Here is a 12,347-nt window from a genome sequence, read left to right as displayed (position 1 = left end):
CGTTCATGGCTTTGTCCCTTAGTAATAGAACATTCCTTCAGTGTCTTGGAGACAGACATATGAGTTATAATGGACTAAATGGAATGAAATGCAGCAAGTAGACCATTTGGGAGTCATCTCTCCTGGAAGCCAAAAACTTCATCATAAACAGTTTGTAGAGGATCGGTTGGGAGAGAATAACTGATGATAACAGTTTTGAATTTTATTAAAAGTGTTGCCTCCATTTCTGTGACAAGATTATTATTAATTCCCATGAAGCAGGGAGGACTCTGGCTCACGAATCAAACATGTGATCTCAAGAGACTGAGTTTACACCCTTCTGTTACTATGTATTAGAGCCAAGCATTTTTCCTACTTGGAAACCTTAACCACCCTGAATAGATACCAATTTTCCCTTCGCATGATCTTTAGGAATGGCTTACCACAGGACCCTTGATAACTAGAAATACTTAGCAGTTCCTTTTCATTATGAGTTTGTTTTGTTTTCTTTTCTAAATAAAGGAAATGCCCTGGAGTTAACCTTCCTTCACCAGACCAAAACATAGAAGATATAAAAATACTGCCTTCCCTTAGTCACAAGTGGTGAACAGTTGCTTTTGGCTGCTCAGCATCTGTTCTCCATATTTAATGCCCCAAGGCCTTTCCTTCATTTAGTGCGGCAGGTCAGCGTCTCATGGGCATACTGGCCAGCACAATAGCCACTGGCCATTTGTAGCTACTGAGCACTTGAAATGTATCTGATGAACTAATTTCTTAATTTCATTTTAATTAACTTTTTTAAATTTTAAAAACTGATGCTTTTAAAAACTTTTAATGTGCATGAAACAATTCAAGTATATGAATCTATTTTTTCAACTGTAAGTTTTATGAAAACTGCAATTAACTTTTTTACAATTCAAGTATTTGCATTGAAAAATTAGCTTCCAAATTGAGATGTATTGTAAATGTAAAATATACTTTGGATTTTAGGGGAAAAAGTGAAAAATATCTTACTGGTAATTGTTGTTATTGATTACATGTTTGAATGATAATATATGGATGTGTGTGTGTGTGTGTCTGTGTGTGTGTATGCTCAGTCACTTCAGTCATGTCTGACTCTGAGACCCCATGAACTAGAGCCCGCTAGGCTCTTCTGTACATGGGATTCTCCAGGCAAGAATACTGGAGTGGGTTGCCGTGCCCTCCTCCAGGGGACCTTCCTGACCCAGGGACTGAACCTGTGTGTCTCTGGCATCTCCTGCATTGCAGGCAGATTATTTACTGCTGAGCCACCAGGGAAGCCCCAATATTTGGATATATTAGGTTAAATAAAATATATAGTTAAAATTAATTTTTTATGTTTCTTTAAATGTAGTCACGTATGGATGTGAGTTGGACTATAAAGAAAGCTGAGTGCTGAAGAATTGATGCTTTGGAACTGTGGTGTTGGAGAAGACTCTTGAGAGTCCCTTGGACTGCAAGAAGATCCAACCAGTCCATCCTAAAGGAGATCAGTCCTGGGTGTTCATTGGAAGGACTGATGTTGAAGCTGAAATTCCAATACTTTGGCCACCTGATACGGAGAGCTGACTCACTTGAAAAGACCCTGATGCTGGGAAAGATTGAGGGTGGGAGGAGAAGGGGATGACAGAGGATGAGATGATTGGATGGCATCACCAACTCAATGGACATGAGTGTGGGTGAACTCTGGGAGTTGGTGATGGACAGGGAGGCCTAGTGTGCTGCTGTTTGTGGGGTCGCAAAGAGTCGGACACGACTGAGCGACTGAACTCAACTGAAATGTGGCACTAGACAAGTTAAAACCATACATGTGGCAGATGCTATTTCTTTTTTCTCTCTCTGTTGCAGAACAGGCCCTGGTGATCTCTGCAATGAGTTTGGCCAGCCAGGTGCTCCTCGGAACCTGAGTGGTGGGGTGGGGCAGAGGTGCAGCTGAGGAGTGTGGGGCCCAGGGAGGTCAGCTCTGCTGGTCAGCTGCTCTCCCTCCCTGTGGCCTTTCCTGGCAAGAGCCTCCAGGCTTTCTTGGTCTTCTGCTTCCATACTCGCCTAGCAGATTCCCTTAGCACACATTAGCCAGTCTCTTCCTGGGGTTTTCACCCAGACACTCTAAAACAGACCTGATCAGGATTTGCAGGGAGTGGCCCTCGTTTCTTCAGAATCCCTTCAAGTCACTCCTGAAGTCACCATCACCAGCACTGGATTTGGGTTGGGCTGGGGCACTTGAGTCTTCGTTAAACTGGGATTCTGATGTTCAACCAGAATTGAGAACCAGGGCTTTAGGTCTTTTAGGCTTCTGCATGGCCAGTGAGTGGAGAAGGGCATGGCAACCCACTCCAGTATTCTTGCCAGGAGAATTTCATGGACAGAGGAGCCTGACAGTCTACAGTCTAGGGAGTCGCAGAGAGTGAGACACGACTGAGTGACTAAGCACGCACATGGCCAGTGAGTAAACATGAGTCAGTGCTGCACACTCCTGATGGAGAGGAAAGCAAACTTCCTGGGATCTGTGCACTCCAGTAGCTGGAAGAATTCCGTTGACACATTCAACAAATGTTTAGTGAGGATCTAATACGCACTGGCTGGGCATTGTTCTAGACACCAAGTGTGTAGCATTGAGGCAAATACACAAATCCCCTCTCTGCCAAAGCATACTTCTTAATGGGAAGTGGGGGGATAATAAGCCAAATAAAAAAGAAAGATACATAGTATGTTACAAGCTGGCCATTCTCATGAGAAAGCCAAACCAGAGGAAGCAGTAAGGAGTGTATGTGTGTATATATTAGAAGGGCAGAGACATTTGGATGGGGTAATCACAGAGAAAACATCTAAAATGTTACATTTACAGGAAGGGAGCAAGCCTTGAGAATACAGGACTTGGGGAGAGTTTTCTAAGTGAGAGAATCCCTCTGTCCTTGGAATTCTCTAGACAAGAACACTCGAGTGGGCTGCCATTCCCTTCTCCAGGGGATCTTCCCGACCCAGGGATCGAACCAGTGCAGAGCCTGTACTGCAGGCAGATTTTTTACCATCTGAGCTACCAGGGAAGTGTAATCATTTATTAACACATATATACAAAATCTAGAAAAATGGTATGGATGAACCTCTTTGCAGGGCAAGAATAGAGACACAGAGAATAGATTTGTGGACACAGTGGAGGAAGGGAGGGTGGGATGAACTGAGAGAGTAGCATGGAAACATACACATTCCCATATGTTAAGTAGATAGCTAGTGGTAGAGGCTGCTGGCCAGTGCCCTGTCCCAGCGGCATGCCAATGCTGACCCATGCCTCTGCAGGAGACCCTCAAACACTCCCAGAGGAGTCAAAGAATACACAGTTGTTCTATTTTCTTGCTGGATTTTGACTTGTTCCTTTCTTACAACTCTGTCATCTTCCAAGTCACACGCATTATCAACCAGAATCTTTGGAACATCATCAGCGTCTTTAACTTGCAGAATTGTTCTCTCGGATCATATGTATCTTTAAATGTGGACTGTGCTGCACTGGAATAAAGCAAAGCCTTGTCCATGTTTCATGTACAGATCCCTCACCACTATAAACGGCCTATTTCTATAGTATCCAAGATTTCACACATATACTGTTGTACATCTACTTTAACTTACTTTCTATAAGAATCTTATATTGTAGGAATGTATTTTCAACAAAGAGTCCTTGAATAAAGTGTCTAATGAGAGTAAAAAAGAATAGACAGCTACTGGGAAACTGCTGTATGATACAGGGAACTCAACCTGGTGCTCTGTGATGACCTACAGGGGTGAGACGGGGGATGGAGTAGGAGAGAGAGTCAAGAAGGAGGGGATATATGTATACTTAAGGCTGAGTCATATATGGCAGAAACCAACACAACATTGTAAAGGAATTACCATCCAATTAAAAATAAATTTTTAAAAGAAACTCTTGCTTCACAAAACTTACTGCAACCACACTCTTACACTAAATGTTTATGGATTTTCTTCATAATAATCACAAAATTATGAGAAAGGGGTATCCTGAAGAAATAAAAATATGGCAGGATCATAAACCCTGAATGCTTTTTGCCCTGAATTAAGTGAGGAGTCTTCCCTGAATCCTAATTTGGAAAATTAGAAAATTCTAATGATCACTGAATGTGGTTTTGTTTTTCTTAGTTATCCCGTCTTCCCTCTGTACCTTGAGCTGATCACAGCACTCTGGCTGATTAGGTTGGACTCCACATTAAGAAAATTAAAAAAAAATATGCCCCACTTCTTAGAATAATGGAAATAAAAACAAAAATAAACAAGTGGGACCTAACTAGCTTAAAAGATTTTGCACAGAAAAGGAAATTATAAACAAGGTGAAAAGACAACCCTCAGAATGGGAGAAAATTATAGAAAATGAAACAATGGACAAAGGATTAATTTTCAAAATATACAAGCAGATGATACAACTTAATACCAGAAAAAAAAAACCCACAACCCAATCAGATAGTGGGAAAAAGACCTAAACAAACATTTCTCCAAAGAAGACACGCAGATGGCTAACAAACACAAGAAAATATGCTCAACATTGCTCATTCTTAAAGAAATGCAATTCAAAACTACAATGAAATATCACCTCACACCGGTCAGAATGACCATCATCAAAAAGTCTACAAACAATAAATGCTGGAGAGGGTGCGGAGAAAAGGGAACCCTCTTGCACTGTTGGTGGGAATGTAAATTGATACAGCCATGATGGAAGACAGTATGGAGATTTTTTTAAAAATTAGGAATAAAACCAGCATACAACCTAGCAATACCACTTCTAGGCATATACCTGAGGAAACCAAAACTGAAAAAGACACATGTATCCCAATGTTCCTTGCACACTATTTACAATAGCTAGGACATGGAAGCAACATAGATGTCCATCGACAGATGAATGGATAAAAAAATTGTGGTACATATATACGAGGGACTACTACTTGGCCATAAAAAGGGAACACATTTGAGTCAGTTCCAATGAGGTGGATGAACCCAGAGCCTATTATACAGAGTGAAGTAAATCAGAAAGAGGAAAACAAATATCATATATTAACACATATACATGGAACCTAGAAAGATGGTACTGATGAACCTATCTGCATGGCAGCAATGGAGACACAGATATAGAGGAGACTTATGGACAAGGGTACAAGGCAGGAAGGAGAGGGTGAGATAAATGGAGAGAGTAGCTTGGACGCATACACACTACCATATATAAAACAGATAGCCAGTGGAAATTTGTTGTATTACTCAGGGAACTCAAACTGGGGCTCTGTAACAATCTACAGGGATGGGAAAAGGTGGGAGGTGGGAGGGAGGTTCAAGAAAGAAGGGACATATATACACCTATGGCTAATTCATGTTGATGTATGGCAAAAATCAAACCAATATTGTAATGCAATTTTCCTGAATAACTGAATTTTCCTAAATAACTGAATTTTTTAGTAAAGAAAAAAAAGTAAATGTGCATTCTCTGAATTGTTAAATACTCATTAAAAACAAGTATTTCATCAGTTGATCAGCCCAAACTGCTGTGTGCCCCCGCTGCTGGGGCTCTAATATCCCTTCTCAGTCCCAGAGAAGACTTTCATGTTCGCTTTCGGTCTGGGTCTGTTGCCCAGCCTCTGTGTTCTTGGGCTAATGCTCGGGCTTCCGTTCTGCTTTTGTTTGCAGACTTACAAATAAATGCTTGGCCCTCTCAACAACTGCAAATCAGGGATCAGGAAAGCAATCATGCACATGAATTCATTCATTCATACTTTTTTTGAGTGCATGCTAGCATGCATGGTTCCAATACACAAAAAAAGTGGACTCTACTGAGCAGACAGACCATAAATAAGTAGATATGTCAAGTGATCAGTGCTGTGAGAAGAATGGTAGGTAAAGGGGCTGGAGAGCAGGTGATGCTAGTTCAGAACAAGTGGTCAAGAAAGGATCTTTGTGACAGACTTTATTTTCTTGGGCTCCAAAATCACTGGGGATGGTGACTGCAGCCATGAAATTAAAAGACGCTTGCCCCTTGGAAGAAAAGCTATGACAAACCTAGACAGTGTGTTGAAAAGCAGAGATGTTACTTTGCCAACAAAGGTCTGTATAGTCAAATCTATGGTTTTTCAGGTATGGATGTGAGTTGGACCATAAAGAAGTCTGAGCACTGAAGAACTGATGCTTTTGAACTGTGGTGCTGGAGAGGACTCTTGAGAGTTCCTTGGATGGCAAGATCAAACCAGTCAATCCTAAACGAAATCAACCCTGAATATTCATCGGAAGGACTGAAGCTGAAGCTGAAACTCCAATGCTTTGGCCACCTGATGGGAAAGCCATCTCACTGGAAAGGACCCTGATGCTGGGAAAGATTGAGGGCAGGAGGAGAAGGGGACGGCAGAGGATGAGATGGTTGGTTGGCGTCACTGACTCAATGGACATGAGTTCAAGCAAACTCCAGAGACAGTGAAGGACAGGGAAGCCTAGCGTGCTGCAGTCCATGAGGCTGCACAGAGTCGCACATGACTGAGTGACTGAACAGGACAGGCCTATGAGATGCAAGCAGACCAGAGTTGTGGGCAGAGCTGGGGAGACATGGACCTGGGGGAAGCCTTACAAACAGGCTGATGAGAAATTCAGCTCCTCCACGATTACCTGAACTTTCTCTTGTGTATTCTCAAAGGTTAAACCATCAACTCCTGGAGATCCTTACCTGGCTACTCCCTGGACAAGCCATGCTGTCTGTGGCCACTTTTGTGTAAAGCCTTATGGTGACTTCCAGTTGGGCAGCCGCTGCCCCTCCTTCCCTGCTGCTGCCCACTAACTGGTGAGCTCTCCCTTTCTTCCTAGCTTCCTATGTGAGGTTACCTGAAGGACGACTTCTCATTTTAAACCTGTGAGGGCTCAAATGACTGGCAAACCTGGCTGACTGTCCTGGGTGGACTGCTCAGAGTGACTTGCAGTGACAGCCTGGGGAGACCCTGGAAAGGGACCTGTCACTCCCGTGTTTACAGTCAGTCATTCACTCACTGATTAAGGGAAAGGGCCCTTGATCTTACTTTAGTCTTTGTTGACTGGAGTTTTTTCTTTCAAGAATCTTTACTATGTTTTTTAATATGATTTTATCTGAAAAAATTAGAGGTAGGTGAGAGAGGTGATATGGATCACATGGGGAGAGGACAGCTGTGTATATGACAGACAGAAACAGATCAATTGAAATAAGTCAACCACCAATTCAGCCAGTTTTTCTCAAGGAGGAAAAAATTATCACAAAATTACAATTACCAGATACAACTTTTAATTCTAATTGGTCAGAAACAATCTTGATTTCTTCTAAGTTGCAATTTTTAAAACTAGGAATAAGACTGAATAGCTTGGGTTATAAAATTTTATCTACCTTAAAAAGGATGCCTTATAGAAGGCTTTATTGTTGTTCAGAAGTATCAGAGTATTTTTATACAGCTTCAGTGATTATCACACAAGCCCTCAGTAGATAAAGGTCCTCTAAGTTTAAAAGTTAATCCCAACATACAGAAGGAAATACGAGATACCGCGAGGTTAAGGCTCAAAGGCAAATGTTTACAAAGCCCACATGATACACAAGACTCAGAACCCGGGTCTTTGTCAAATGCTGGGTACCCACTCCCACTCCAAGAAAATATTTAAATAATGACTGAAATAATTTATGCACATCAATAAATTCATGTACAGTTTTAAAGCTGTTTGAATTCAAAATATTTTCATTTGAAAATTAAAAAAATTTGTTGGTAACTGAACTGAACTGATTCCAATGGCAAACTAAAAATGTAACAAGAAACAGGTAAAATTAATTTAAATAATATATTTTATTTAATTCAGTATATCAAAAATATTAACATTTCAACATGTAATCAATATTAAAATGTATTAACGAAACATTTATTTTTTTTGTACTAAGTCTTCAAAATCTGGTGTATATTTTGTACTTTCTTAATTTGGATGCTAAATTTTCATTCAAAATACTTGCATTTAGACTTCAAAAAATTTACATTTGCCAAAGACAATTAACATACCCAAGTTATTCTGAGCATACTTAAAAGTTTTCCAGTAACTGAACTGAGAATCTAAATTAATTAAAATTTTTAAAAATCAGAAATTCAGTTCCTAAGTTATGCTGACCACATAATTCAGGTGCTCAAGATTCACAAGTGGTCCAGGGCTGTAGTTCTGGCAGCACTGATTTAACAGGCCACAAAGATGTTGGCTTAGGGTATTGCTTTTAACAAAACGGTGTTCAGAGCAGATTGTTTTTAATCTCCTCTCAAAACTATATAACTTTCTTGTAGGTTAAAACGTCCATTGTTCACATCAACATTTTATACATAATTAAAATTTTTCTTAATTTTATTTTCTCATAAGATGCATGTCTTCTAGTAAACTTTAAACCATAATCAGATTTTATGGATAAATGCTTCCTGCTGAATTATGAAGAGACTTATAACAATATAAACTCTAAAATTACCCAATCAGTCATGTCTCCTTCAATGCAAACAATACCACACAGTGTTAAACCAACCCCTAAAACCAATGACCAAAAGGAGATCCCACTATATTTTTACAAAGTAGTGATTAAATATTTATTTAATATTTATTTAAATGGAACAATTCCTGAAAGTAAAAAAGTAAAAATATTTGTATGCTCATGATTTAGTTCTTCAGTCTACTTCACGATTTCTTTACAAGTAGTGTGTTTAAAAACTAAATGTTATATACGTTTAGGTGTTAGACTGAAGCTATAAAATTTCCTTTTTCACTTAAACCCTTGAGATTATAAAATTTCAAGTGTGATCCTTGAAATGATAGAAGCCATTGATTAAAACAGATGCTCAAATTTTTACCAAAGTGAGTAATTAATCCTGTGCTCAAGCTGTTGCAAAAGTGGAAAAATATTCAACTGCTGGCACTGATGAAGTGTGTATCAAGGTGAGGTGGTGTCACCTCCTATATCTTGGCACTCAAGTTTTGGGCTTGGTCCCTCAGCTCCATTTTTGCAACGGCTGAGAGGTGGACTTCGTCAGGCCCATCTGCTATGCGCAAAGTCCGTGTTAGGGCATACCTGCAAAAACATAAAGAACAGAGTGTCAGGACTTATCATAGAGAAACCTGGTGCTTCAACAGTCACTCTAACTCTAAGCCAAGATTATTAGTGTTTGAAATCTCACCAAGACAGTGATAAGAAAAATTGCACAGGGAAAATCAAGAAAAGTAAGCCCAAGGGCTTGTGAAATGTCATTTTAAAGTCCTCACTTTGGGAGTGGAATCTTGAATGGCATGATGCAGTGGGCTTAATCTCATTCTTGGTTTGCTGTAGGTACTAGAAGTTGCTAGGAGACATCTTGGGTAAGCCACAGGCCATGAAGAATATATAACTTTTACATAATATAAATATATAGTACTATATGTTCAGTTCTTTCTTATTAAAAATTGATGGGGGAAAAACTGACGGGGCACCAGATTCTTATCTCCGGTGTGACAGAGAAGGTGGTATCATGTCCAGTGGTGAGTGTACCTTCTTGATCTCAGCACTCACCATGAAGACACAATGTGTTGGCTGGCAGGAATGGCCGCAGTCTGGCCACATTTATGGGTGTGGGTGGTAAAGCATCCCCAGTGCCTACCTAAGCCTGGCTCTGGGCCCCGCTTTGACCAGCTCTGCTCCTGTCCTCCTTCCTGTTCCAGGGTGAACCCTTATGAGTTATTTACAGTCCAGGAACCCTCAAAGCATCCTCTCAGGGAAAAAGTGAACACAATTGAGGGAAATGACCATTGTAATCATAAAACTATTTATTGATACAGAGATCTATTGTAAAGTACCTATATTACCTCAGTTAGCTTTCAATTAGGCTTTAAACTAAGTTAGTTATTTTTATTTTCTTTGTAAATAGTATTAAAGCATCTGCAGATATTTAACCCCAACACCATTAAATATAGATGATGATTAGATGACATGTTAGTCAGGGGGTCCCAGGTGGGGCTAATGGTAAAGAAACTGCCTGCCAATACAGCAGACGTAAGACATGTGGGTTGGATCCCTGGGTTGGGAAGATCCCCTGGAGAAGGGCATGGCAACCCACTCTGGTATTCTCGCCTGGAGAATCTCATGGACAGAGGAGCCTGGCAGGCTATCATCCATAGGGTTGCAAAGAGTCAGACATGACTGAAACTACTTAGCACACAGAACTCACATGTTAGCCAGAGGGTAATCCTGGGAAATACCCGCAGCTCCACACACTTGGATGGCCCGGTCAATAATTTTGCAGACGGCACGGGGGGCAGCCACTTTAATCATCGCAATCTGTATAAACAAGATGTAAGATGAATGTTCTTTTCTTAGACAATATGTGTGACAGAATTTGATCTAGTCTGTATTTTCTCTGTGAAAAGAAACAAGAGAACTTTTCCACAAACACTCACCACTGAAACAGGATTTTTGACGAGAGCCAACAAAGACCCGCTAATGCAGCCATTAGGCCATATTTCAGTCAACATAGACCTTCTGGAAAGAAATACCTCATCCAAATTACATTCTATTATTTATAACTTGCTTGCCTTGTTTGCAGAAGGATTTCAGGCAGCTGATAAATGATACTTATCATGTTAGGGATCATAAAGAGGTAAAGAGTCTTCACTAATCATTTTCCTTTAGCAGTGTCATTGATTTTTTTAAACAATTGATTTAATTTTTACTGAAGGATAATTGCTTTACAGAATTTTGCTGTTTTCTGCAAACCTCAACACGAATCAGCCTTAGGTATACATATATCCCCTCCCTTTTGAACCTCCCTCCCATCTCCCTCCCCATCCCACCTCTCTAGGTTGATACAGAGCCCCTGTGTGAGTTTCCTGAGCCATACAGCAAATTCCCATTGGCTATCTATTTTACATATGCTACTGTAAGTTTCCATGTTACTCTCTCCATACATCTCACCCTCTCCTCCCCTCTTTCCATGTCCATAAGTCTATTCTCTATGTCTGTTTCTCCACTGTTGCCCTGTAAATAAATTCTTCAGTACCATTTTTCTAGATTCCATATATATATATTAGAATATGGTATTTATCTTTCTGATACACTTCACTCTGTTTAATAGGTTCTAGGTTCATCTACCTCATTAGAACTGACTCAAATGTGTTTCTTTTTATGGCTGAGTAATATTCCACTGTGTATATGTACCACAACTCCTTTATCCATTCATCTGTCGATGGACATCTAGGTTGCTTCCGTGTTCTGGCTATTGTTAATAGTGCTGTTTTTATTGTAAATAGTGCCATACACAAAGATAAATTCAAAATGGATTAAAGACCTAAATGTAAGACCAGAAACTATAAAACTCTTAGAGGAAAACATAGCCACAATGCTTGATGACATAAATCAAAGCAAGATCCTCTATACCCACCTCCTAGAGTAACGGAAATAAAAACAAAAGTAAACAAGTGGGACCTGATTAAACTTAAAAGGTTTTGCACAGCAAAGGAAACTATAAGCAAGGTGAAAAGACAACTCTCAGAATGGGAGAAAACAATAGAAAATGAAACAATGGACGAAGGATTAATTTCCAAAACATACAAGCAGATCATACAACTCAATACCAGAAAAACAAACAACCCAATCAAAAAGTGGGAAAAAGACCTAAACAGACATTTCTCCAAAGAAGACATACAGATGACTAACAAAAACATGAAAAGATGCTCAATATTGCTCATTATTAGAGAAATGCAAATCAAAACTACAATGAGATATCACCTCACACTGGTCAAAATGGCCATCATCAAAAAGTCTACAAACAATAAATGCTAGAGACAGTGTGGAGAAAAGGGAACACTCTTGCACTGTTGGTGAAAATGTAAATTGATACAGCCACTATGGAAGATGGTATGGAGATTCCTTAAAAAAATAGGAATATAACCACCATATGACCCAGCAATCCCACTCCTAGGCATATACCCTGAGGAAACCAAAACTGAAAGAGATACATGTATCCCATTGTTCACTGTAGCACTACTTACAATAGCTAGAACATGGAAGTGTTGATTTTATAGTTATGCTCTTATATAATTATGCTCTTATTCCAAATAAGCCAGAAACAGATGACAAGAAGGACTTTCTATGAAACATTTCTATGTGGCAGCATAGTGCTCTGCATTCTACATCAACTTGGTTATTCTTCATTGGAACTCTAGGTCATAGGCAGATTAGTTAGATACTTTGCTCAAGGTCAAGAGGTTGACAGAAGGTGACATACCAGGTACAATTCCAAGTCTGTATAAAGTCTAGTATTTTCCTACTTTTTGTTGCGGCATCTTGAGAAAGTTGAAGATATTCT

General features: G+C 39.8%; 1 protein-coding gene across 1 annotated transcript in view; it reads right to left on the bottom strand.

Moving 5' to 3' along the window:
* Positions 1 to 8,967: 8,967 nt before the first annotated feature.
* The window catches only part of ACAD11 (acyl-CoA dehydrogenase family member 11), a 114,061-nt gene continuing 110,681 nt past the window's right edge, over positions 8,968 to 12,347 (bottom strand). The window contains exons 19-20 of the mRNA XM_052642058.1: positions 10,212 to 10,321; positions 8,968 to 9,082 (exon numbers count right to left, since the gene is read on the bottom strand). Coding sequence (XP_052498018.1) covers positions 8,968 to 9,082; positions 10,212 to 10,321 — 225 coding nt within the window. The remainder of the gene's footprint in view (positions 9,083 to 10,211; positions 10,322 to 12,347) is intronic.

This window comes from Budorcas taxicolor, chromosome 1, assembly GCF_023091745.1.
Source record: "Budorcas taxicolor isolate Tak-1 chromosome 1, Takin1.1, whole genome shotgun sequence".
NCBI lineage: Eukaryota > Metazoa > Chordata > Mammalia > Artiodactyla > Bovidae > Budorcas > Budorcas taxicolor.
This window is presented reverse-complemented; position numbering and strand designations above follow the sequence as displayed.